Here is a 27,975-nt window from a genome sequence, read left to right as displayed (position 1 = left end):
CAACCTAGAATTTGGACATGGGCCATGTAAAGGAGGAGCCAGAGCATACAATGGGGGTTATGTATTCATGGAACGGAAAAAAAAGATGGATCATCCAAATAGACTAAGTGAATATCAAGAAATATTTTATTGTACATGTAATCAAAGTTTAAAAAACAGACAAGAAGGAGCAAGGGACAGATTTATCTAGCATCTCTTAACTATGCAGGGTACAGAAATACAACTAGTAAAGAATTAGCACATATTAGTACCCTTTGCTCCCCTTCCCTGCCCCAGTGAAGGAGTTTATACAAGTGAGATTAGTAATGCTTCAAATCAAGCCTTCTGAGTAATTGCACACTTGAGCTGACATAGTATGTTCAGTTTCATGAGAGAGCATATGCCTTCAAAATAGTTGTTTATAAACAAAAACACTATCTCTTTAGTGGTTTGTAAGCATTACTCATTCAACACCATGGGTATACTTAAATGACTAATGATTTAGCAGCCATAACTGTCTTGTTATATCTGAACTGACACTATCTTTACGTATATCAATTATAGAAAATAGATTCCTTAGGTTTAACAATGTGCAGTAGAGAATATATTATCTAGTGGCAAAACCGTAATGTAAAGAAGCAGAGGAAGTATTCACAGGGAAGGGGGGGAGCTTCATGCTGAGCAGGGGGCACGTTAACTAATCAGAACTAAAAAAGCTGAAGATCAGGAGTGCTAGCTGCAAAGGAGTTACACCTCAGTATCATTGGTGTAGTTTCAGAACATCTGGTTTGAAAAATAGACTATTCATCCCACATCTACATCAATCTCCCAGCTTAATTCATGACCCTAGATCCTCCTTACCTACCACAGTAGGATCTTAAACAGTTCTAGAAATGTAACTCATGTTCTGCCTTACACGCTGCGAGGAAGGCGGCTTCCATTCTCTTCCAGAGCCAGACAGGAAGAAGTCTGGAAGTGAATGCAGAGCATTATCAGGGCTTATTCACCCCTTCAACCACTCAGTTTTCTTCCTAATTTACAAGGGTAAAGGCCTTGAGAGCAGAAAGCTGCAACTTTTTTCCAGTACAAACTGATTTTCTCTCAACAGCTTAGAAATAAGCCTTTACAAAAAACATAAGCTATACAGTATGTAGCAAGGGGTGAACCAAATCAGTGTGACACGCGCTAAATCTAAAATTGAAGGCAAGACAAGATTTGGGATTCCCACAAAAAGAGGGATTTGTTTATTCTTCAGTGGCTCAATAAGCCTAGCAAATCAAAAGACTCTTCGCAAAACTTCCAGAGAAGGCCCATGGAAAGGTAGACAAACCCAGATCCAAAATAACAGTAACTAATATATTCTGGATTCTAATGCCCTTCGGAGACTATCAGCTTTTTGGCTTAAAATACAAGTGAATCGTGACGTATTAACGATACCATGATCTTCACCTATTTCAGCCTACAGCATGGTCCAGTGGAGATTATTAGTGTCAAGTTACACACCTAGGACTTGAATTCACTAACACTCATAGCACCACTTGATTGTTGCTGTAAATAAAGACAGGCTAACCCTTAAGTCCTCTGTCAAAAAGAGCCTATTACTTTTGACAGTTGTGCAACACCACCTATGCTGGGCCAGCTGACCTACCCACATTTTTTGTCCTCACACATAGGCATCTGTTTTCAGAAAACTCTAAAGAGCTCCACGCTTAAAACTGTGACATGTTACCTTAGCTTTCAATGTTTCAAAATAAGTTCTCCTTACAGTGTTCAAATGTAGGAAATTCACACAACTGACAGACCAATTTATTGACAATATCTCACTAGTTATTTCCTGTATGTGCCAACTGCAGTCACAAAAGCCTCCCAGCTCTTCTTACTTCTCAGCTATGAAACAGGAAAGGACCAACATAGATATCTCAGGATTAACAGACCTAGGTGCAGGGAAAAAAGCAGCTGTTCTGTGCCTCAGTAATTATTGCTCAGTATTTATCTGTTTTAAGCAACACCAAGGCAGTATTTGAATTTATGCTGCACTTTAGCAGAGACAGGTTCCCTATCATTAAAGAAACATCAGTCTTTCCACAGGAAAAAGTCTCTAAAATTTAGCTGGCCATTTTTCCTTAGCCATTACTTTTAACAGGGCAGTTTTGTTTAGCTTCCCATTCTAACAGCATTATAGAGTTGTCAAAGTATATGGCTCACACCTCCGGCCTGTCTTTAGAGTACCTGGACTGCACATTTTCGTAAGAACTACAGAAGTTTATTAGCTATGCTAAAAAACTACTTAAAGAGCCTAGAACTGTTCGAAGACTCACCAGCTACCTGAACAGTTGTCCCACAAAAGCGATTCCACTAATAACTAAACTTGAAGATAAACACTACAAGAAAGCCAATATAGGAAATCTTGTGTGCTCAAAAGTTCTCTTACTATCTCATCTGAAAACTACCTGCCACTTTGAAGTATCTCCTCCTTCCATAGGAATAACCAACATACCTTTTGGAGGCAGTTTAGACAGCGACCGCTCAAAAGTATTTCTGCAGAACTGCTTTTTGGAAGAGAGAATAAGTTATCTTACTATTTGCACAAATTGAATTTACTATGCTTATTTTACTCTGATAATGTTTTAGCTACAAGGTATCTGTACAAGATAGATCAGCAGAGATAGCACATTGATAACACTACATATGTAAACTGAGAAACAACAGGTCCTTTCATCAAGGTGTCATATTGCAGGTAAGCCATTTTACGTTAGTCCAAGAGGCTGCGAAACTGCATTTCTGCACCAAGGAGATTCCTGGTAAGCCCAACAGACAAGCCGTGCTCTACAAAGGTGACTGTCCATCCTGGAACAGCAGCAGGAGAAGAATCAAGCAACCAGTGTTTGCAGTAATATTCTTAAGAAGGATTCCATTCATTCGGTGCATATTGCTGTACATAAGGTGCATAAACCTGTCAGGTATGAGATCAGCGCGAAGAGAAGCCAGTTGCAAGGCTGCAACCAACTACTGGAGTCATGTCCCAGATCTGGAAGAAAATATTGTGGAGAATTACATAGCATTACCGTAAGACCTAAGAGGTATGTATGTATTTCTGTGAGAGGCATAGAAGCAAACATAAAGACCTCCCTGGACACAAGGTAACAAATCCTGTACTATACTTGAGGAAAATGTTATGAAGAGTTATACTGGCCTTACAAACCAAAAGCCAAACTTAGGGCTCAAGAGAGTCTTCTAACAGTTCTCTGTAGGTCTGTTTTAAAAAGTGCTGTGCAGTTTGTTATAAGCATGCTTACAGAAAAACAAGGACAGACTGGAACAGTCTCAGTTCTGACATGCATGGCGGATGTGGAACTTGAGCACAGCAAGATTCTACATCAGTCTGATTTCCATGTCACTGTCTCATAACCAGGGCTCTTAGGGGCTATGCTCCAAGAAGCCAGGGAGCTTGAGTAAAGGAAGCCTGCACATTTCATCGTGTCTGTGTCTTTAAGGCCAGTGGCAGATTCTCCTATTGCTGATGCCTGCTACTGAGGACACCAATAGTAACCAGTTCTGATAGCAAGACTCCATACAGTGGAGTTACAGGTCATTTCCTCATTCCGCTGTAGGAAGAACAGTCTGTAACAAATACGATTCTTGCTGCCCACAACAGTTAGCTTTATAGCAACAGTTGTCAGAAAGAAAAAAGTATATACAAACATTAGTTCTCTATTAAATATATCTCATAAATGCAGAAAAGAGGTACATGAGTACCTTCACAATCCGGTCGCTCCCGCAAGTCACCATTAGTCCTCTGGAGATGTCCATGGACATGTGTGAAATGTTGTGTTTTCCTTCATGAAAGGTTGCCAAGGAAGTACGGCTGCACAAGAACAATTCAAATGAAAGGCAGCCATCAGATGAAGCTTGATGGCATTATTATAGCAGCACAAAATAAACTTACAAGAAAATTAAGTTCCTCAAGTACTAATAAATCAGTCCTGAGAACTGCAGTGCCATATTAAAGGAGACAGAATTAAATTAGCAAGTCATGCTAAGGCATTGCTTGTGTAGTTACACAGGTGTGACATCTCCTGGCTTTCTGCAGCCTGACTGTTAATAATACTAGAGCAGAAGTGGGACACTGCATTAGTAAATAATTCTGCTCTTGGTTATAAAGTCAAGCTCAGCTACATTTTTTCCTGCTGGCTATAGTGAGTCAACGAGGGCACAGCACAGCACCTCCCTTTTTCAAAAAAACCCAGACAAACAAAAAACCCCCCCCCCACCAACAACAAAAAATCCCTAACAACCCCCAAATCGGCATCTGATTACTTTGGTCCTTTAGCACTCAAGGTGTCCAAGGAGGTGACAAGACAGTGAACAGTGAAGTGCTGTTCATACCAAGATAAAAAGGGGGTTCTCCTTCATTGCTAAGAAGAGTTTAATGAGACAGCAAATGACGCTTAACCCAATTTGCTTGCATGGGGAAAATAATGTTGGGCTGTGAAGAATACTCCTGTAGGAACAGTTTTCAGTAACCGTACATGAACATATACATCCTGGCAGCTGTGCTGCGTTGTCAGGTGCCCATTTAGCAATTTTAAGTGCAATCAGTAGCCTTTACCTAAACAGAAATCTTGAGACAAATATGTTTCAACTCCAGATCTGGGCTCATGGAGAAGAAATAAAATGGATAAAAAAGTTGTAATACCACAACCGATCCAGATCAGCTTGCAGAGCCAGTTGAGGGATCTCTGCCGTTGTAGTGCTTTGAGTGCCCAAGGCAAAGGTGGCCTATTAGCACAGTCAGCTTGGCATGTTTGTGTAGCACTGTGTGTGGATGTGGAGTAAGCCCAAGTGTTTCTGCACCTCAGCAGGATTACTTTATTATTCCCTAATACTCACTCTTCATCCTTGATTGACTCAAAACAGGAATCACAGACTCGGACCTGGAACTCAAATCCCATGATTGGGTAACTTGACCGTTTGGTACTGCACTTGCCACACACTGCTTGCCCACATTTTCTGCAATGATGCTTCATGAAGGAAGAAGAAAACAAACAAATCACTATGTTGTGCCACTTGATCACCTTATCAAGTGTTCACTTAAGAACAACAACAACAACGCTTCTGTTTTGCACCCTGTTAGGAAGCAATCTGTTAGGAAGTCATCTGTTACTTCAACCAAAGACCAAGAACTCTGGAGGTCTGAACTGTCATCTTGGCCATTAATGGGTTTACCTCCATATTCTCCCTGTCCATTCTCTTCCCCTTTTGTAAGCTCCTCCTGGGAGCAGAGGAAAAAGAGGGTTGAACAAGCAACCAAGGAAGTAACAGTCTAAGAAAGCCAGAAACAGATGAGTGTCTTGGCACCTGTCCAGTCCCTCCAAAAAGAAAGCTAACCGGAAAGCTTTCACATTCTAGCCCAGTAAGAGCAGGGCCATCACTGCTTCACGGAACTGAGTACCCTACAACATGTTAGGCTGCAATTTGCTCAGTTACGCAACATTGTGCGCCACTTTATACAAGACTTGAGGATTAGCTGTCCACAGCTCCAGTGCATAGAAATATTCAGAGAAATCCAACAGAGCACTCCCCACACAGCCTGCTTTGCCCCATGATACAAGTTTGATGCAACATTTCCCATAGACTTTGGAAATTTCTTAGCACTGCCTAGAAGCTGTAAACTCTCAATAAACCCCCACTTCAAAGCAGCAAAAATACCAACAGTTTAAAACATTTAACAGCTTTAGTGGTTTTCTGTTTGCATTTTTGCTTAAGTGCTTAAGTACAGCTAAGCACTCAAACCAACGATCTCACCTGTCTCAACCCTAATGTCTTTGTGTCCCACATTTGCTTTATATTCCAGAAGAAAGGTTGTTCACACTTCTGACAGGAATCACTTTCTAGCCATTGAGGAGCCTACAAAAGAGCAAGAGATGCAAGCAATCAGAATTATTTTTCCTCATACAACAGCCAAGGAAGTTTGTTTTAAGAACCCAAAGTAAAGTTTTACTTGGAAAGATGCCCTGTCTCAGCTCTGGACATTACAATAGATTGCCTAGGGTACAACACATAGGAAGTTTAGTACAAAAACCCCCAAACCCAAGACTGCAGTTATTTGTTACTTACACACCTCCTATACTTTTTAAGCCCAGAGCAGTATGTTATGTTACTGCCTTAATAAGAAACTAATTCAAACATCTAAGTTATTAAACTTGCTCCAGGCATTCAAAGACTGCTGCTCTGGTTACCTCAATGATTTTTAAGGGCTAGTGTAATCCAAGTTGTAGAAGCTATGAGGCAGTCATCCCCTCTAAGAGGTGGGGACCAGAACTAAATTCTGGACATAAATATATTTTCTGCTTCCCTAGGATTGCAGTTTGAAATAATGAAGAACTCATCTGCATTTTCCATCCTGCCCACATCTTCATTAAGCATCCCTTCTCCCACCCACATATTCTTCCTGCCATACATGGACTAGCCAAATGAAAATAGCTAGAGCTTTCACACATTTCAACACTCCCATACTTCAACTGAGCATTCTTGTAAGGGATAGAAAGAGGCACAATATTTGTAGTACATAGACTTGAATTAGAACATGTATATTCTATACAACTTTATACATCTGATGGGGGAGTCTCCCTGAAACCCGACAGGAAGAAAGCTGGAACAAAGAAGCTTTTCTCCTCAATTCACTTCCACCCATTGTTGACAGTAATAAAACAATCGTATTGTCAGTTGCACCACCATCTCACCATGAATATTTATTAATACCAGATGTCCAGTTCCTACATCTTCAACCTTGATTGCATTCCCTTCCTTCCCCCATTCTAGTAGAAAATATTATAAAGGATAGTAACATGTCCAGTGTGGGGAGGAGAGCAGAGGAAACGAGTCGTCTCTCCACCAAGTGAGATGTTCCATATTGCTTCTTTCAGTTACTTACAACAGCAGTTTTCACTTAGTAGCATTTTTGAGAAGACACTCTACTTTCTGGCTCCCTCTAATAGAAAAACAGGATATCTTCCTATTCTTTTCATCTTAATTTTAGGCATTAAATAGGAGGTAAAAACCCACCAACACTACCAACACTATTATCAATATACAAGTTGGAACTGCCCAAGATCAATAGTACAGCTGTCAGTGGAGTTACCATTCCTTCTAATCAAAAATGTCTGTCTTCCAGTCTTATGTGCATTAGTGCATATTTGAAGATACCTTATAACGTGACTCTCTAGCTAATGCTTCAGAAGCAGTATGTTCATCATTCTTCAAACATTTAGTTTCTTTGCTTTTGGATTGGGCTTGATTATGTTTTTCTAATGAGTTCTGAGACATCATGTCTGTTCTAAGTTAACCATATTATTTTAATTGTATTAAAACTGTCTATTATTTAGAAGATCCCTTAATTATTGCGCGGAGATCCAGAATAGAAACGGCCACGTCTTGTTTTCCCAACTGTATTATAAGTCAGTTGCTTGCAACTACACAGTTTCACAATACCACAGAAGTTTTGAAGAGAGATCATCATGCTGAAAATGTTAGGAGCATCCCATACAGCATTTCAGTGTGTTTAAGGTGACAGCTCAATACATGTCAGAAAGCAGTTCTTAATCATGACACTTGCATTTAAGGAAAAGCAACAGGGCAAGGAAGGCTGAGCCTTAAATGCTGCTTTATGGGGGCAACCAAAACTAACTCCTATAATTATGGTTTAACCAAAGATAGTAGTAATAGACATCTTTTTCAATTCCTACGATGGACTTGAACTGATGCAGAAAGAATGTGCATGGCAGGCTCAGTTGCTGTGTACTGAGGTCTTTAAAAAAAAAAATATTGTCTGGCAACTGAATCTCTACATTCTGAACTGCATCTCAAAACCAGCATCTCACTTCTTTACCTGCTCTGACATCAGTTGAGAACTTATTTCAAGACTGTTGAAGCACAGTCCATTGGTTTCTTTACTCAAAAGCTTGCCTGCTTTAGTGTTCCAGCAGCAAGGGCTGTAGGCGTTCCAGTGACCATGTTGTCTCATTGAGATAAGACTATAAGCAGTCCCAAGCCTGTCCTGCACTTCTCCTGTCCTGGGAATCTATCTACTACTATGCAGTATGGACAGCCACTAGAACAGAGCAGGTTTTAATAATATCATTCAGCCTTAAAGTTTCAGCCATGTGAGGAAAACAGCCTGCAGAAGTGACTAAGCAGAGCCACATCAACCTCTGAAAAGAGAAAAAAAAATTTTTTAAATCTTCGAGCTAGGATATGTTCTTACCTCTTCTCGGCTGATATCCATGTTCCAAACAGCAATTCCCCCATCAGCTGAACAAGATACCAGCTGTCGTGTCAGCTGGATGTAACAGATAGCCTGCACCTTGTCACTGCAAACAAAGTAGACAGTATTTACCCACAGGTATTTAAACAAAGCTTAGTTTCCAGCAAACCCCGATTTATCCTTGTAAAGCTACTTAGAAAGCCAAAACTGATTTCCAAACACTTTGCTAAGTCTACTAAGCAGAGCTATGAAGATGAGTGAACAGATGCTGTCACCTAAGCACTACCCTAGCATCAGGTTGGTGCCTAGAACAGTGTTCTTACAGGCTTGACCGGAATACCAGAGGTACAGTTCCATGTTAACATCTGATGGCAGTAAGCACCGACTGTGAGCTGAGCGTCAAATTGCTCAGAGTGTGTGTGTAAATACTCTTCGGTGTTGGCAAGGAGAGCAAGTTATCAAAACAGAGACAACAGCAAAATTAAAGAGAAATATTTGTTTCAAGATACAGCTAGGAAGCAGACAGAGCTTCCACTTTTGCTAACAAATCACAGTAAGTCTGTAGCTGCAAAGCATGTATTTACCAATAAGACAGTTTAATCCAAAATAAAGTCATGGCAAAATAAAAGTATAGCCTAAGAAACTAAACAAAGGATCTCAACATTGTTAGACTGCTTTGCAACATCTAAGTTGAATTAAAAAAGCCATTCTGCCTCTCAGAAGAGCTTACTTTCCCATGCAGTAGGAAGTTTGATGCTAAGTGTGATGTTTGAAGAGAAACTAACAGTGTTATAAGTCTTCACCAGGACACATGACGCAGCGGTAACAGTAGTGTAAAGTCCTCAGTCACTGACTTCAGTTACACTTTTGTAACCAGTACGCTATTATTAGTCCTTTAGACATAAAACTAAATCCTCAAGATTTAACAAGAGTTCTAGGACTAAGGCTATCAGTCTTGATCAAAGGTGGATGGAGGCATCTATGGAATTAGACAAGAGGAGAATGCACTATACAAATACATCTTTAAACATAAACAAGATCTCTACCACCACTGCATTTCTAAATAGAATATATCTGCAGTGGTGAACTGCCTGTCAGACTAAATTAAGGCCATAGATTTAAAAATGGCAGCTAGTGTTGTGTCTCTGTAAAAATAAAGAGTTGATTAAATACAGACAACTAACTACCTAATCCACAGAACAGTGGAGATGTGACATGCTTTACTGAAGTCAAGAGATCACCCCTGTAATTTAGCCAATCAATTTATCACCTTGCTGATAGAAAGAGACAGAGAACAGGAACATATTGAAGCTTATTCTACATGGGTACACAAACATGCTTATACATTAAGTTTCTAGCCCCACTCTCACAGGTAACTCAGTGACCTATTTGCAGAAGCATGCAACTTTTGCATAAAGTCCAAGCAAGATGATTTAGGATTTTTACCCACCTCTTTCTATAACCTACTTTTATATTATGTTCTCATTACCCATAGTTTAGAAGTATCAAACATGAGCAAAAAAAAAGATTTATCAGCAATGCTTTCCTAGTACTGATTATCCTTCTTCCTCCTCAAAGTCCTCAGAGTTCTGCAAAAAGTTATTTTCTCCCATTATTCACAAAGACTCAAATATCTTGCTATGACGTTTAGTCTTCCTGGGACTCTGTGTTCACTACAGAACATGTAGGAAAAATAAAACACCATTACATACTGATGTCCCTGGAGCAGCAGTGTTCGCCCCTTCCTTCCACCAATATCCCACATGATAATGCTGTGATCAGAGGCACCTGAGAAGAGCAGTCGTTGAACAGGGTCCCACCACAGGGAAGTAATACTTCCTAGGAAAGAAGATTCTGCAGTTAGATCTAAGGGAGCCACTCCCCAACACAATGATGCTCTTCTGGGTCATTAAAGTGAAACCTGAGGTACTCCCTGACTACAGTAACAGATATTGAAATCCTTAAGACAAAGGACAGCATGCAACAGCAAGATACAGTCCTGCTAAAGAGGCAAAGAGCATTTGACAGAACAAAACATCCTTAAGAAGAAAGTCAGATGCAAAGCATAAGCCAGAAAGTTCAAGTTACTAGCTTTCTGCCTCTTGTATTTAGGTAGTTGGTTTTAAGAGTTGGCACGCTGCTATGCAATCTTTGGAAGATGAAAAGTATTAAAACTTGTCAAGCAGAGACTAGTATCTACAATACAGTAAGGTGCTTGGTCAGTGGCTGCAGGACAGCATGCAGTGTTCACAGGTAAACCAACTCCCTTATATAACCATTTACAACCTTAAAATAGTTGGAATAAGAAACTAAGTGACAGTTTCACTGCTCTTAGCAAATCTGGCCACTACATACTAAATTACAAAACTAGATTTCAGAAGACCCAAACCTGGCTGTGCTTCTCACTAGTCAGACATAGAAAGAAACGAGCCATCTGACAGTAGCAGCCTTATACTAAACCCACATGCATGGTTTTGTAGACAGGACACTAAAGAAGTAATTTTGTCACTCATGCCACCCATAGTTTTGAAGTTGCAGGAACATTTTACTCCTTTACAGACATTCTTCCCTTTAAAGCATCCTTCCATTCCTCAGTTGTCAAAAGCCTTGTTAGTCCGAAAGCAAGAAGAATGGTAATTACAGCCCAAATCAGTCTTTTCCAGCTCTCTGGAGCAAGAGATTTTTCTTGCCTACTTCAGGGCTACACCATTTTCAGACTGACCCATTTGGGAATAGTTGTCTCAGAGAACAGTGAGCATCTGCACCATAAAAGGCAGTTTGAGTATTATCTCAGCATTACACAGAGTAGGCTGTTAAATATGGAAAATTCTGGAAACTGATTGTTGAAGGACAAGCTCTAAACCCATTTAAACTGCAAAGCAAACACTTCTTCCTTATGAAGTCACAGTAAGGCAAGAGCTAGAAAGGAAACAAAATGAAGTCAGATTTTTGAAGACTGGCAAACACAGCTGCACTCAGAGAGGAATTAGATGCCATTTAAGTTTAGAGTTACCAGGCCTTGAGGGTATTACACAAACACTGTGGAGGAAACAAAGGTTACACGTAATCGAGTTTGCTTTAAAAAAAAAAGGAAAAAAGATGAAGTAGCTACTATTACACCAATTGAAGAAAAAACTGTTTCTGCCCCTCAAATTTAATCATCTTTTATACTAGATCAGTTCTTGATTTAAGGATCACAATCCCCTCAGGGAACTTATATATAAGCCAAAGTTGTCTGCTATGTGGACAGCACTGCTGAAGTTGGTGCTTGGAAGCCCACCGCAACTCAATAGACCAAATACGCTCTATATGTAGTGCCACGTCGAGACATACTGCTTTCAGACTAACAATAATATATATCAAGGAGTTGCATTTGAATACAGACTAGTGCAAAAGCATACAGAGGTAAAGGAGTCTCTAGGCTCAGAAGAATTATTTTGCTCTTAACTGAAACAACCTGAAATTCTGCTTGAAAGCAGAAGAGACATTTATCATTTGAAAATCTCAACTTGCCTCCTGCATTCACAACCAGCTTTATCATTTTACAGTCATCTGTAAATCAGGAGTCTACCCAGCTTTAACAAAGTCTACTCTATACTTACAGCTATTAAACAAGGCAGCCTTTTCCAGTGGGTCAGAGACTCATGACCCAGTAATTGAGCTCTACCCAAACGCAAACTAGTCAGCTGATTTGAAAGTTGCCAGGTACCACATAGGAAGAGGCATTAACTCTTGTTTATTTCTCTCAGCATATTATTAAATTACACATTCTTCTGTGATTTGCATTCTTTCCTTACTCGTTACAGCAGACAGCAGCTCTATATCATGTTACAGACTATCTGGTTCTTCATTTGATATAAGGACTTCATCTGTACTACACAGGATGAGACATTTGTCTTTGACTAGAGAGTTTTGATTCTAAAAGGCACTCTAGATTTCTTGCATATAGCTTAGTTTCAGCTAAACATAGAAAACTGAATTAGTTTCATAAAGACTGATCAGAACAGCAAAGTCTGCACTGGGAAGAATTAAGTGGCTTTTTAGAATCTAGACTGGGGGTTGCTAAAGCTGCTCTAGGTATTATTATAGTACTACAAGGTCTCCAGAAAAAAAAAAAAAAGTAACACATTCTTGTCCTTTCTTTTCAATGTTAAGGAGACAAAAGTTTTTAAAGGTGGCCATCTAGTGGATAACTTGTGTTTAACTGAATACATGTATTTACCTTTATTTTTCATCCATAATAAAAATATTTGTCAGTATTTATAAGGCTAAGATTTCCCCTCAGCAAGAACATGTCTGTTCTTTAAAAGACAGTCATATGTACAGCTTTGAACAGCTTTTGATAACTACTACCCTGCATTAGTTGTTTATCCAATATCTATCCTTAAGAGGTAGATCTCCAACTGAACATCTCATCCCAATTTACAAAGAAATACTATAATCTGGGTCAAGTGGAATTAAGAGGAAGAGTTACTTTACCTTCATGTCCTTTGAATGTTGTGATAACTGAGCATGTATTCTGCTCAAGCTTCAGGAGAGTGATCTGTCCAGAATAATCACCAACAAATGCATGCCGAGTTTCATGATCATATCTGAACACCAGTCAAGGAGCAGCCTCATTTGCTCTTAAGAGAATTTTACAGGACTGAAACAGATTGCTATCTGTCAGCTCAGAGTCTAAACAAATTGGAAAAGAACATTTTAATATGCCAGATAAATATTTACATAACTACATCTAAAGAGGTTGGAGACTGTAATAGTTAGACCTTTTTCAATCCTCTCGTCTCCTCACACTTCCCTATACGTGTAAGTAAGACAGTATGGAAAACAAATGAGAAAAGTTTTAGAAAGCCACTGGAGAAGCCATGAGATAATCCATCCCCTAGTTTAAGGCAAGCCAAGTAGATTTAGACCATTTCTAGCAGATATTTACAGAACACACTCATGATCTTCTGCAAGAGATGCCAGAACTTCTCGGGCTACTTGTTGCAGTATAGAGCTACCATAAGGAGCATCTCACTGGACACTGGGTGGCATTCAGTCTTACCTGTAAACTCTTAGCTTTCTAGTATGTTGTATCAGTTGATGCCCCCCAGGATAGGAAAACTAAGATACAAGGATGTTGACCCTCTATAGCTAGTTTACCTTACAGTGGAAGTATACTCCCAATGTTCTAGCTACTGAGAAGGTGAGATCATCTGATTTCTTGTTCTGTTCTCTGCACTTTCAAGTTTACTGATGCAGGGCCTTGAGCACAATATCAAAGACTGAACTGTATTTCAGAAAGGGTTCTGTCATTTAACACTGACATAAAAGCCACACCACATGCTAACACGGGATCTATTAACAAGGTGGCATGTTTGGCAAAAGCATTATAAATCATACCGGTTTTCTGATATTCAGTTTTTGTCACTATGTAACTACTGTAACTACTTTTTTAAGAAAAGACTGGACATGGCACTTAGTGCCATGGTCTAGTTGACATGGTGGCGTCAGGGCAATGGTTGGACCTGATGATCCCAGAGGTCTCTTCCAACCTGATTTATTCTGTGATTCTGTGATACTGTGATACTGTCTCCAGAAACTAAAGCATAGCAAGCTGGATGGAACGAGATGATTTCCTGCCTTTAGAAGACTTTTGCTGTTCAGGATATAAGCAAGAGCTACAAAAAAAACCCATACAGCTGACACCACACAACCCAAGAGCTGCATATAAACTCACCTGTCCTCTTGGAGCCACACAAAAACACAAGCAGCACCTAGCAAAGTAGCCTATTCTACGCAGCAGAAAAGACTAACTTTAAAAAGTCAATGTACCAAAAAGCCCACCTCCGTAAGTGAAAAAACAGAGGTTTTGCCATCTGATGACATTCTGAAATCTCTTAAGCCTTCAGAATCTTGAGGTGAACAATTCTCTTTCATCAAATCCATTAAGTCCCTGAATACGTGATCCTTTCCTCATCTTGGAAGTTCAGGCTAGCATTATCCCCACTAATCCAGTAAAGAATAGGCACTCTGCTGTGTTTTTCAGAAGCTTACACATAGGATCATTAACAAATAACTCCTAAAGAACCTCCTGATATGGAGACCAAGCACCTAGTACACACACCAGAAAGCTAGTTCTTCCAAACACAAGTCCAAAGGCAGGATCAATTACAATGCATTTTCAAATGCCATGGAAAATACCAGTGGAAATTTATTTTTATCTTGATAGAAAGGTCATATTCTTTTCTCCATTTTCATAAAAATTGTCCCATTATTTGTAATAGCATTAGCTACAGAACCCACTGAATTCAAACAGTGAGCCTCAGAGGCACTGGACTGTTCTGTGAGCTAGTCTCCTAGTACACACACACACCTCCCATATTAACCCTGTGCTGCATTCAGCTGAGGCGAGTTGTACATGAAGTGTTTTGTTGGACACAACCCCCCAAACTCTAAAACAAGGACAGCAAAAAAATGCAACAGTACAACAATACAAACCTGTCAGTGCTTCAGACAGTAAGGCAGTGTCTGCACAGATGGGAGACCTCAGAAGGCTAGACATGCTGCTGGCAACCAAGCAGTTAGCTTTCTTCCTTGTTTCTTAGCACTACACAGGTGTATAGCAATTCTAGAGAGGTCTATATTATTTCAAGAGATGTAGTTGACCTCTCTAACCTTTTGAATCATGCCACTTCTACAACATTACTGCCATTAATCCTCATACACCAACCAGTACCTCCAGCTGCTGTCCAGCCACATCTAAACTGACACCATTAACAAGTGCTAAAAACTAGTTTTAAAATTTAAAGTATTTAACTCGTGTTCAAAAGTTTTGATACATGAACTACATTTTAATCTACTGGGTTTGTAAGTCTTACATAGGACAAAGAATGCCCTGAAGTACTTACAGCTGAATAGACAACCAGAGTTCTTAAGCTACAAATGCTGCAGTTAAAAGCAATCTGCAGGAAAGAAAACTGCATACAGACAAATTACTACCAGTAATGAATAGTTTCAACGTACCCCATAGCTTAAAGATAGAAAAGATTAACATGAGCTAAGACAGAAAAATTAAAGCAGTCCAAAGGGTTTTCATGACGTTTTATGCTCTAGAAGGACTCAAATGCTCACTGGCATCTGTTGAACAAAGTGACTTGCCTAGGAAGTATACAGGCCAGGCTATAGATACAGTTACTAGTCACTTCCATAAGATGTTACAGACAAACATCTCAAAATTAGGAACTCTTACACACTGTGATTTCTGTAACTCAAGGTCACAACATCCCCTTCTACTATCTAACAACAGCTAACAGAAATAAAGCTATTAAACATCTAATCAGAATAAGGGTTTGCAGACTTGCAAGAGATTTCACTCTGGCTTTTTACATGAAAAGGAGGGAACAAATTGAGCTAAAGGAACAAAATATTCTTCCAGTTTCAGGGCAGCAATCATTTTTCAAAGAATACTGTAGACATGAAGCCCAAGAGGTGAAGTAGTGTCTCCCCAGCATACTCCCACTCCTGGTGCACATCCAGCTGATACACTTGTCGTGACCAGTGCTGATAACCCACTCTGATGTCAGGCAGAAAGTAATAGCAGACACTCGATTCTGATGAGCTGTGGGAAGGAAAAGATTCTGGTTAGTTTTTCTTAAAAATCAAAGTGATGTGTTCTTATGTTCTAATTCAGAGAGACATAGGTTGAAGATTATATCTAAGCGATGCCCCAGGGAGACATTTTTACCATCATATTATACTTGCCTCTAGGCTGAATTAAAAGGTTAGCATTGTTCTGTTTGGTATTTGCCTTCCGAATAGCTTAAGTGAACCAAACACATCAGTCAGCTAATTTAAGCCTTTCTCCCACAGAGAAAGATGCAGAGTTCAGCCCAGATACCCAAGATGCTCTGGTTAAGGAGCAGGCAAACCCTCAGCTTCCTCTAGTTAGGCCAGGACTTCTGAGGAGTAATGTAACACATCTAAAAACCTTAATTGCTTTCTTAAAGTGCCTCTTTTCCTGACCCCAGGGGAGCTATACTCAGAGTCATGCTTTTAAGCACCCGAAAGCCTATCTAGTCCGGCATTCAAACCGCTACCTGCAACAGCAACCAAATCCCACCCAGCTTTGTTTAGAATGCTGCCACTAAGCAAGAAGTTACATGAGCATTAGGAAGAAGCTCCCTCTGCCCCACAACATGCAAGTACTTCCCTTGACCGAGTTGTCAAGTCATCTTTCTTAGGATAAAGGGGGGTTTTGTTGCTTTAAGAACAACGTCTTTTTCTCCTAAGCAAGATCATTGCTTCTATCAGTGCCAGGGAGTCATAAGACAAACTGCACTTTGTTTCACTACATAATCTGCCATCTTTAAGAGTCTCCTTCAGGCCTTTCACATTAATATTCCAATTTTAACCAGCAATTGAGTATTGTATTTCTTTTAAGGATGTGCAGACAAATGCTGAAATTAGCATCTCCATAAATATTAGAACAATCCCTATTCCCAATGTACCAGAAAAATAAGATGTTTCATCCATACTGCTCTTCTAAGATGACAGAGAAGGCAAGGACTCTTATCTTTAGCTAGAAGTAACCAAGCCCAGTGATTACAGAAAGTAAGGATGGAAATTGCAAATACCAAAATGCACCTTTAGAAAGCTCTTACCCTAACATCCATGCAGTATAACTACTCCACTTGAAGAGCAAAATCGGAACTCACTAGTTCTGGCACATTACACTCAGAGGCTAATGATGTACTGAACTTCATGATAATGACTAGAACTCAGACTCAGCTGACTGAGGATTACTCAATAACAGAACATTTATCTTATGGCAGTTATCCCCAACTAAGTGACAACTAGAAGGTCACTCAGATTTAAAGCATATTTGGACTTGATTAATCTGTGACAGTGTCCAGTTTCCCAAGCATTTTAGATGCCTCCCCTTCACACGAATGTTAGCGTAGACACTGGTTAACAGTTTACCTGGATAGGTCTTCACAAAGTTCATCTTATTAAAGTCCTCTGAAATATGAAACTCCTAAAAGTAAAGTGGAACCGTTAGAAAAGATACCACAGTGACATAAGCAATATTGATACCCAAAAAAGAGCAGTAACCTCACAGGCCAAAATTTGCATAGCAACAATATATCTCACTAAAAACTAGCAGTTTCTCAGGCTGGAGCACAGCACACTGACACACTCACTGTAAATTAAGGTTATTAGTGAACTACATTTTCAACAGGGAGCATCCCTTCAGAACCGAGTATGCTGAAGGGAGATTATAGGAAGAGAGAAGATCTCATTTGTCCCCAGCAGGAACAAATAAAACTGTATCTTGTAGTATTTAGGACTTAAGTCATAATGGACATAAGTGAGAGTATTCTCTATTTGATCCTTTAGGCTTACTTTAAAATTTAAAAGTCTCAGTTTACAATTTCAAGTAATTCTCACTAGAGTCACTATTCTGTGTAGTTCTGTGTAGGCTATTCACAGTAGGTATCAGCAGAATCACTATTTATGACACTCATGCAGTACCCTGGCTCATTATAGAACAGTTATTATTTTGACGTTCTTTTCATAGAGAAAGGAAACCACTAAAGCATCTGAGAGTCACAAGATTCCTCTCCTTTGCCAAGAAAAGAAGGGAAGAATACAGACCCACTTTCTGTTCTGCCATATGTATCTGCTCTCCAGGAGAGGGACAGCAATTACAGCAAGAGTATAGAAAGATAGAGGAAAGAAAGAAAAGAAACCAACTCTCCCTCTTGAATTTTAGAGCTAGTGTTGAAATTTCCACATCATAAAAAGATCTGCAGCAAGAAAATCCAGAGATACATGCATGGCGAGACACCAGCAGTCCCATACTTCTAGCCAGATGCAACCCCTGCCCAGCTTAATGTACTCAAAATAATTGCTTGACAAACTGTAATTGTTTGGGTCCACTGCTACACTAATGGCTCAATGACTTCTTGAGGCTAGCTGGCTCACATCTAGCCAGAAGAACCCTTGCTTATTTACAGTCCTCCCATGTACATCTCAGGTGAACTGCCAAGAAGTTCAGCCATTTAGTAGTAGCTGCATTCCAAAATAGAAGGGAAAGAAAACAAATTATCAGCTGCCAGCAACACCTGGTGCTCACAGGCAATCTAAGCAATTCTAATCTACATTCTGAAGAAAAGTCACAGCAGCTTACCATGATAGCTCCATTATCCTGGCCTACAAATATTCGTCTGCAATCATGATGATATGCCATGGCTGAACACGGCGCTGTCAAAAAAAGCAAGCACATCAGGGTTATTGAAACAGAGGTAGTAGGATACACATGACTTTTAATAAAAACATTTTTTTCACTCAGGACAAAAGCTGTTTAAGATAAAGTAGCTTGATAGAAATTAGTCTGCATAGATAATGCCCCTTGGTAAGACAGTTAAATTCCCATATGTGAAGCTGAGGAAAGGTACACTACCACAGTAACTCAGATATACCATATCGTTAGAGAGAATAAAGTGCTAGACAGAAATACGTAATTGCACATCAACTTCAAATGGAATCATGTCTCAACATCTGCAACTCTAAGGAGATGTGCGTTTTTGAGATTACACGCAATCTTTTGGCAGAAAACCTCTGAAGACCTACTTCCCTTTTTGAAATTAAGAGCTAAAAAAAGATGTGAAAAGCAACCACAACAAAACTACAATAAAGTGTCCTAATGAGAACTTCACAAAAAAATTTCACTGAAGAATGTCCTCATTAAACTTGCAAATTACAAGGATGAGAAGGATACAGTGTTCTAACTAATACCTTCTTCTCAAAGACCCTCAGAAAATGTGGCCTTGAAGGTGTTTTTAGAAATTTAAAGCCAGGAAGGACAGTCTGGAATATCACAGTGGTCGTACTACATAAGGACAAGTCCATCCCCTGGAACTACCTACAGGCACACTTTATTTTGTATAAACCTTTTTAGAGCACAATTTGAATAGTCTATTTAGAAAATTGATAAATGGAGCAACTGCTGTAATTTAGACCTACTATTAAGAAAAAAAAGATTACAGTTGGAATTTCTAATCTAGATCCTCAGCTACTCAGCCTGCAGCTGAAAAGACACAGAACATCAGAGAGTCCAATCCTTTGGTCTTCATTTAACATTTGTATACAACTTACTGCAGAAATTGTCATTCCAAAGACTATCCATTGTTTGTATGACATTTCATTTTGTCGTTATATTACCTCTTTCTATATGCGGTATGTGTCTAGGTAGTAACTCTACATTAAAGAAGTTAGAGCAAAGCACCCAGGCTGAGTGATATTTCGAAATCAAAAAAGCACACTGACACTCAAGATCTACTCAACACTGAAGCCGCTATTCAGCATTGCTTTCTTAGTAATCTAAATGCTGGAAAAAAAAAAATGCACACTTTGGAAAGCAGAGAATATTCTTATGTCTGAACCTTCAGCTATTGGTTTGAAAAGCTCACTTACTCGGCAAGACTAGTTATTTGCCAGCATTTGAGACATCTACAGCTGCAGATCCACACAGTGACTTACCTAGTGAAGGATCTGGTTCTGGCAGAATGCTGCCTTAGATCTCACCCACTATGCAGCTAGTTTCAAATTAAAGTCTGAGCTAGAGTTGCTGCAAAGTTCCAAATTCAAGATCATCAAGTGCATCCAGCGCTTGGGGAAACGGAAAGTAGGTATTCCCACACATAGCATAGGTATGAAACCCATGCTATGCTTGGCCATCACTTACCCTCTCCAGCATTGTACTTACACGACATGGTGTGATAGATGCTGGGCCAGTATTGTCCACTGTCTCTCTTCAGCCATACTCGTATTGTTCTGTGCCATGGGAAAAATGGGAAGAAGACAGTTGTAAGGAAGTGCATCATCCCTTGCATCTGAACCAGTTCATTACTTATATATCAGCTCCAAACCTCTCAGCTTTTGTGCTACTCAAACATAATAGTTAGAGGAACAACATAACAGAAATAATAGTACTCTAACATAACAAGAATAGTAGTACTAAGAATAGCTACTCTGGTATTCCAAAGAGTTTTCTTCAAAACTATTTATACATTGAGTTTCAATAAATACAAAATGGAAGTAACTACTTCAGCTCATCTCAGAAATTGCTACATATTGCATCCCTTTAATTCCTTCTCTTTGGCTGATTTAAGTCAAATTCAAGTTGCAGGAACTTACCAGCTTTGGCAGAGCAAACCATAGCTTGTTTTATAGCAGATTAAGTGTTTGATATGTTTAAAAAAAAAGAATTGCAAATCATTCCATTGTGGAAGTCTGAACTTTTGAATATTTACAGCTTCTCTGTGCAACGCATCCTTCAGCAAGCCAGATACTGAATATTAGTAACAGAAGCACCTCATCTTCCAGACCAGCACATTACTGACACCTTCATTCCCAAATACTGATGTAAGGATCCACAAAGGACATAATATCTAGTTCAGTATTATTTCCACTAAGCCATGCCTCTACTCCCTCATGTACAAACACAAAGGACAAGCAACAATAGTAGCACTGTTACTTTGCACTGCTCCTCTGGCCTAAATATTAACAGGATTGATTAGCCAGTCAAATGGGAATTGAAAGTTGACAAGACAACTTGGACAGCATGCTAAGGCTCTTTATAAAATTGTTTTTAGTTTGTAACTTTCCAGAATCAGGCCTTGGAAGGAAAGGAAAAATGATCTCGAGAACATTTAGCATTATATCACTCTCATGACTGTCAAATACTGGGAGGAGGGATACAAGAGAACCAGTAAGGAAGTGGGAAGTTATTGTCAATTAAACATTCCTACAAGAGGCACAGTTGAAGGGAATCTACATCAAGAAATTAAGAGCACACATGTAGACAGTGTCAAGGTTATTTTAGGTCTACTTGAAATTTCCTCTCCAAACCATTGTTTGCCTTCTCGTTACTGTTTAAATCCAACTTCCTCATTCCTAAATGGAAACTTAAATGATCTGTAAATATGTGTACCTGGAAACACTGTCAACAGACTTCATTGAGATGAGTTGTTCTATTTATTTTTAGCTTAAAAAAAAGGCCTGGTATTTAGAATTTTTTAGAAAAAAAAACCCTAGGGGATAGATTTCCTAAACATCATATAGGATTGCCAGTAAGAGTTTAAGAAAAAGAGCACAGGAGGGAACTGGTACCTTGCATCAGAACTAGAACTTTTCAGCTTGAAGATATAAAGGTAGAATTCCAATTTTGTAATCAATTTAAGGGCTTTTCTTTAAAAGACCACTCAAAAATAAAGCAGACAACACCCACTCTTACTTTCCTCTTCTAAAACTTGAAATCAATACAGCTGAGTACACACTGCCTCAAAACAATGATTTTCAGCTTTTGAATCAAGTAAAGTTTTCCACCAGTTCAGCAGCAAATGCACATTACTCCAGTCCATTAACTATTTTTGCATTAAGACTGTCTCTTAAAAGCTATCACTTCCTCTTTACCATAATCGAAACCCTGCCTCATGGTCAGAAAGTTAACACTTCAGAAGAGCAGTTGCTATTTCGTGGTAACAGGAAAAAACAAAAACAACGCTTCCAAGTCATTCTTTTGATGCAAATGCCAGTGGTAGCACAGGTTAGCACCTATGCATTTTTAACGGCTTTTTAATCTGCTTTTTGAAGCAGCTCCATCATACTCAAACTGTTCTGAACGTTTCAGATGGTAGCTTCCACCCTTACTAATTCAACTCTTTCACTTCTAGCCAAAACCACGTAATTATTTTTGACATAAAAAGACTAGGAGTTATGGTAGATTATGCATTGAGATTATGCATTGCTGATTTTCCCAAAGTAGACTTTTGTTTTCTCTCAGTCGATTATACTAAACTAGGAATTAATATAAAGGAAGCAAGGATTTGCTTTTTTCTAAGCAAATTATTTCCTGGAAGTATAATTTGTGCACTGATCATCAACAATACAGTCCCTTACTAAAGGTGAGAGCCTAAGCAAATAGCTGCAAGAGTTAGCAAAATTAACTTCTAAAAGCTTCTTATTTTGGTTTAAGTAAGATTTAGACTTCGCTAGCCTCATGCTTGCAAAAGTAAGCTGTCAGACAGCTTTATATCTAATTATACAAAGCTCTGACTGAGCAAAATTTGAAGATATTGTTTCACAGTAGCCATCAAATAACGTGTGCCAAAATCCCACTTCTCCTCACCTTTCTCTCCTACAGACCTGTTGTTGAGGTGCATCTCCTTTTGTTAGGATAAATTAATTTGTGAAATACCAGTTCTAGCTTAAAGGACTAGAGAAGCCCTCCAGTAATGCCTCTTCCACAGTCTCCTTCTACCATGAAATTTTATTTTTTTTTTTCAGAATATAAAGAAACACACACAAATGCCATCTTTAAGCAATACTGAGTGTGGCCTTACCATTTTCTAAGGATTTTGATTGTTCTTAATTGCTGCTTCTTTTACAGAGTGAGTAAGCACCCAACATTGCTGGAGAAAAAATTTGGGGTTTGAGAGCAGAGAAAATCCTTCATCGTTCCAACTGTATTTGTGCTTATGCCACATAAGCTGCCCTCTAAAGCCAAATGCACGTATGTCAGGGAGAAAGAAGTGACAAAAGATTAGCAGGCAAATCCAAACTTGTTACAATACAAGCACCGCTGCAAGTACTACACAGCTACACCAGCCCTGTTCCAAGAACTGCATCTTCCTAACACCTTCAAACCACTAACAATTGCTTTCCTATCTGAAATCAAACACTAACAATTGCTTTCCTAGCAAGAACAGAAGAGTGCATTTTTCTGGTAGTCAAAATAAACCAGAAGTATTTAGACTGCTATTGACCATGTGCCCAAAACAGCCCTGGGAATCTGGTTCAATCACCATGCAATGCAAGCTCAAGGACACAGCTGGCAGTTGATGCTTTTTATCAAATTTCTGCTCCCAAAAACATTGGGTTTGACCAATATTTAAGTTCCATAACCGAAAAAAAACATAATACCACAACTTAAGCGGCAGTTCCAATGCAATAGCAGCTGCTGATGGTCGCAGACCAGCAGCATTCAGATGTGCTGGTGACTCCAGAGATCCTGTTAGCCTGTGGGCAATACAATACCTTCATCTTGCATTTAGAGTATTGTACACTAGCTTATGATCCCTCAGCATCCCCAGCTACGGCTGGGAAACACTCATCTTGCCTTAGTTATTTATCTGCTGAGAACAAGGACAACAAGGCTAAGTCCAGAGATTGGACTGCACCACAGATCTGTGCAGCCCACACTGGCCTATCTCATCTCCAAGAAAACACCAGCCAGCCTTGAGCAGGCAGATCTAACTCACAGCTGGTACCTGAGCTGGCTGCCCACGCTGAGGGACACACGGCAACAATTCCACACATTGTCTTGGAGCCAGGGTCAGGCAAGATGCCTCTAGGGACACAGAGTCAACCATCCTTTCCAGGTAAGTTCTGAGAAAGCTTCACATATGGCAAGTATTCTGCTAAAAAATCAGATTGGGAAAATTAACTGTTTAACTCCTGTAGGTATTCTTGCTTCCTTTTTTGGCTTCAAAACTTTAAAAGAAAAAAGAGCTAGATTTTTATTGGTATTCACAGATCTACTATGGAATTTTTTGTACCCTCAAAAAAATAGAACCATTACTCCTCATTCTAGGAAATATAATGTAAAATAGAAGGAACTACAATTCCTCTAACGAGAGAATAATCTACAACATTCCCAGAGAATGTTTGTGTACCGTTTTCCTCACTACCTAACTTGTAAACACATTGCTCTGACTGGTTATTATGAAATACTTGACAGCCTTATCTGTATTAAAATGTAATCAAAACTACTTTGACCCTACTCCTTTGGTGTACATAACAGCTCTTTAGCTTCTTGAACTCTGCACTTTGCTTGCTGCTAGCAGCATAATCGGTTACGCTGTATTAACACCTACACTTCATTTTCAGTGAAAAAACAGGAGAGCAGTAAGTTTGATAACACGTTAAATTGTAAGTGAAGGATATGTGAGCGAGTAGGCTTTGATGCACTGTAGGAGGTATCCCAGATTAGAGGTAATACAGTGCAACAGTTTCTGAAAGTTTAAAGATCTAAGCAAACTCCATAGTAAGGCAGGCTACATGATTTTAGTCTCCAGTCAAAGCTTCTCTTAGAAATTTACACACACCAAAGGTGGGTAACGGCCTCTGCCCTCCTTGCACAGGTCTGTATCTGACATCATAACTTGCCCAGTTAAAGATGCAGCTGCATCCTTGGCTCTTATCAACACAGTCTAAGCATACAGACTGCTAACCTTCATCATTAGACCTTTAAGTTTAAGGGCTGGCATTGTCTGCTACAGGCAAGCCTCCGCAAGCCTGAACCATGGAATTCTGTTCAGGTTTAACTCAGAATATGAACTCTTAAAAATTGCTGTTTCCTCTTCTCTCCTTCAGGAAGCACACCAAAACAAACTGAACATGAACACGTTAAGATTGAGCCCCCACTGGCGCCCAAAAAGCCAACTTCGTCCTGCACAGTACTAAGATACCAGAACAACTGCACCTAAGAGTGGAATAAAAAGGAAGCTGCTCAGTCCCATCCAAAACCTGTTATCCAACACGTACTACAGAAAGTCATTTCCACAGGAAGGGAAGAGACCAACCAAGTCTATCTTTCATTCAAAGCCAGAAAACATACCTAACGCATCCCAGTGTCACTGCTTGCTGCAAGCCAAGCACAATCACTGCCGTGGTTCAACAAGGAGCAGTACATACTACTGCTTCAAAGTGTCAAGATTTAAGTCCTGCTGCTTTGACATAGGCATTGCTACTCTGTAGGAAGCTGTTTACCACTCTATCAAGCGGGAAATGGCATTTTAAACTCTAAGAAGCCCTGCTAAGTTGCAAAATCAAGCTCTGAAGAGGCAGGTGCTGTTCTGTGGAGTCACAAAACAGTTTCCCACTGTTACTCACCTTTCAGTGCACACATTGCACAGTATGATGTTCTGCAGCCTAAGAGCATGAAAATATTTAATACATCAATATCTAATTGTACAGTTTGACAAGCACATGCACCTTTTATCCTCTGATCCTGCTAATGCTGTGCGGAATGCTTCCAGCACTCAAAACTCCTGCATTCTGGAAGCCTGGGAAAGAAGACCAAGGTATCTGCCACATGCTGGAAGTTGATGGCATAACCCTAATATTAATGCACTTAAGAGCACTTCTTTGATGGCCTATTACAACAGGCAGCCAATCTGACAGCTGAAAAAATATTTCTGAGGAACAGGAGTCTGACTCCAAGTACTTCAGAAAAATATTTTCAAATAGCCTTTAAACAACATATGGAAATCTTTGCCTTCAGTTACTCCAAACTTACAGCATTTGTACTTCAGGCTTTTAGAATTCAGTGATGAGTTTTTACTCCAGTCCCAATAATTGATAGCTCATCTAAGAATTAAGCGCACTAATTTTCAGAGGGAAAAAAAAAAAAAAGGAGAGGTGGAATCCAATTAGCCACTTTGAGGAACTACGTATTAAGTCCAAATTCAACTAGTTATACTGCCTGTTTTCTAAAGAGTTAAACTGGCACTTGAAAAGAATTCTTAGCATGCCAATGAAAAACACATTCTCACCACCTCTCCCCAGGAAGGGAAAACAGACTAGCACTTTCTGATTTCTAAGAAGTGCTGATCATCAGCACCAGCAAGTGAGGCTATAGCGTCACATTTTTTTAAGATCAGATTTATGTTGCCAGGTCACTGAGAAGTACGACAAATTTGACAGTGTTTCTACCTGATCTGCATAAAAGTACCATGACATGTCCTACACAAATTTTGTTGCTTTAATGCCAGCTAACAAAAAACTAACAGTATCTAGTAAATTTCACTTAAACCAGGACAAGTTTACATCCTTTGCACTTGATCTGTTCCCCTCCTCCCCAAATCCTGAATGCCTTGGCTAACAGTAAACTAGAATGTGCTATTGCTAGCTGGTCTGTTTGCTCTTTTTGACCTAAAAATAAATGCCAGAAAACCTCGTTTACCAGTTCATGTAACACCACAGCTCTGCTGATCTTCAGCACACATACCCTATTGTTTCTCACAAGGTCAGGCTTCTCAAATGAGAATTCGTACAAAAATTAATGCAAATTCAGTTTTAAATGGTTTATATTATAATAGTAAAATTATCCCTCCACCAAGCTACATCTCAAAGAATGCACTTTCATACTTTAACATGCTCCTTTCAAATACTGCCGCAGTTTCTGGACAGAAGCTCTTAACAAGCACCTCCTACCCCTCTCCACATTTAAAAGTCACTTTCCACACAGAACAGGGGAAATTCCAGCTCTCACCATTACACTGCAGACCCCTCACCTCTCTCCTAGCCAACGACCCTCTGTACTACTTGCTGCTTCGTTTCCACTTTTGTTTCATCTGAATAACCGCTTAATGACATTACCACTTTTGTGACAGATGTTTCACATGCTCTGTGAGCCAGTGCCAAGGATCAGGATTAGACTCTGAAGACATTTTCACTTCCAACCAGAAACCAGTGTCCTCAGCAGCTCATCACCACCTCTCCCCTCAGATCTGCCAACTCACTTCCTGAACTGTTTCAGCCAGAATGAAGCAGGTTGTGAGCCATCAGAACGGGCCTGTTTTGACTGAAGCAGCTCGGGGAGCTCCAACCCTCCTGACAAACCTGGGAAGCAGTAACGTACCTACAAGCGATTCAGCCAGCACAGCTGAAGGCAGAGGAAAACATACTCCCACACTTTTGGTTCTGCTCATAACCACTGCAGAACCCTTTTACACACGCAAACGAGCTGTACTTTTCCATCTGCCTCGCAGGGGCCGGGAAGCACGCATGAAGTACAACAGCTTCTTCCCATCAGCGGAGAAACGCCGCCAGCTCTGCGCTGCCGAGCCCCGCTCCCCCCCGCAGCCCTGCGAGAAGCCGGCTCATGTTATTTTCCTCCCTCGAACTGCAGCTTCGGTTATTTCCTTATGGCTCCAGGCAAAGAGTCATGCCTGCGCGCCTCCTGGCAAAGTTATAGCCCCAGAAGCGATTTTCCCCCTGCAGGGCGGCTCAGCCAGCTCCCGCCGGCTACCACGGCCCCGGCTCCGGGGGCTCCGGCACTGGGGGGCTCAGCCCCAGCTCCACACGGAGCGGAGACTGCCGAGGGAGGGGCGTGGGCCCGATCCTCCGCCAAGGGGCCGCCCGGGCCAGGCCTGCCATGCCCGCCCGGCCCAGCCCCTCGCCGAGCCCCCGGCGGGGAGCGGGCCCTGCGGAGCCCCACCGCCACGTGAGGCGCCTCGGCGGGCCGGGCCGCGGCCGGCGGCCTCCACTTACCTGTCCTCGCTGGCCGTGATGACCCCGTCCTCCTTGGGGATGAGGAGCGCGGCGCTCACCACGTCCTGATGCCCCTCGACCTTGCTGAGGAGGACGGGCCGGCTGCTCTGCGGCCGCGAGTGGATCTCCGCCGCCATGTTGCCGCGGCGCCCGTCAGCTGACGGCGCGCGGAGAGCCCGGCGGCCACCGTAAGGCTCCGAGTAGCGGCGCGGCCCCGCCGGGCCGAGGTGCTCTATGTAGCGGCGCAATGGCGCAGGGCGGGCCGGGGGCAGGCGTATTCTCTCGAATAGAAGAGCCGCCGGCCGTATGTCGTGGAAGAGCGGGGAAGCCCCATGTGGCGGGGCGGGGCCGTGTCACCTCCGGGAGGCCTGTGGCTTCCCCGGGAGGAGAAGGCGGCCGTGGGCTCACAC

At 40.7% G+C, this 27,975-nt stretch overlaps 1 protein-coding gene across 1 annotated transcript; it reads right to left on the bottom strand.

The window, feature by feature from the left end:
• Positions 1 to 104: 104 nt before the first annotated feature.
• Positions 105 to 27,777, bottom strand: WDFY1 (WD repeat and FYVE domain containing 1). Its single transcript, XM_068406227.1, has 12 exons — positions 27,566 to 27,777; positions 19,995 to 20,062; positions 18,417 to 18,490; positions 17,207 to 17,261; positions 15,695 to 15,845; positions 12,722 to 12,834; positions 9,955 to 10,081; positions 8,243 to 8,348; positions 5,785 to 5,886; positions 4,870 to 5,000; positions 3,736 to 3,844; positions 105 to 3,007 (listed from the first exon to the last, which is right to left on the bottom strand). Exons 1-12 carry the CDS (start codon positions 27,700 to 27,702, stop codon positions 2,948 to 2,950), a joined length of 1,233 nt encoding a protein of 410 aa, XP_068262328.1. The 5' UTR covers positions 27,703 to 27,777; the 3' UTR covers positions 105 to 2,947.
• Between the last annotated feature and the right edge of the window lie 198 nt (positions 27,778 to 27,975).

This window comes from Nyctibius grandis, chromosome 8 (assembly GCF_013368605.1).
Source record: "Nyctibius grandis isolate bNycGra1 chromosome 8, bNycGra1.pri, whole genome shotgun sequence".
In the NCBI taxonomy this organism is placed as follows: domain Eukaryota; kingdom Metazoa; phylum Chordata; class Aves; order Nyctibiiformes; family Nyctibiidae; genus Nyctibius; species Nyctibius grandis.
The sequence above is the reverse complement of the archived record's forward strand: the minus strand, read 5'-3'. Positions and strand labels throughout refer to the sequence as shown.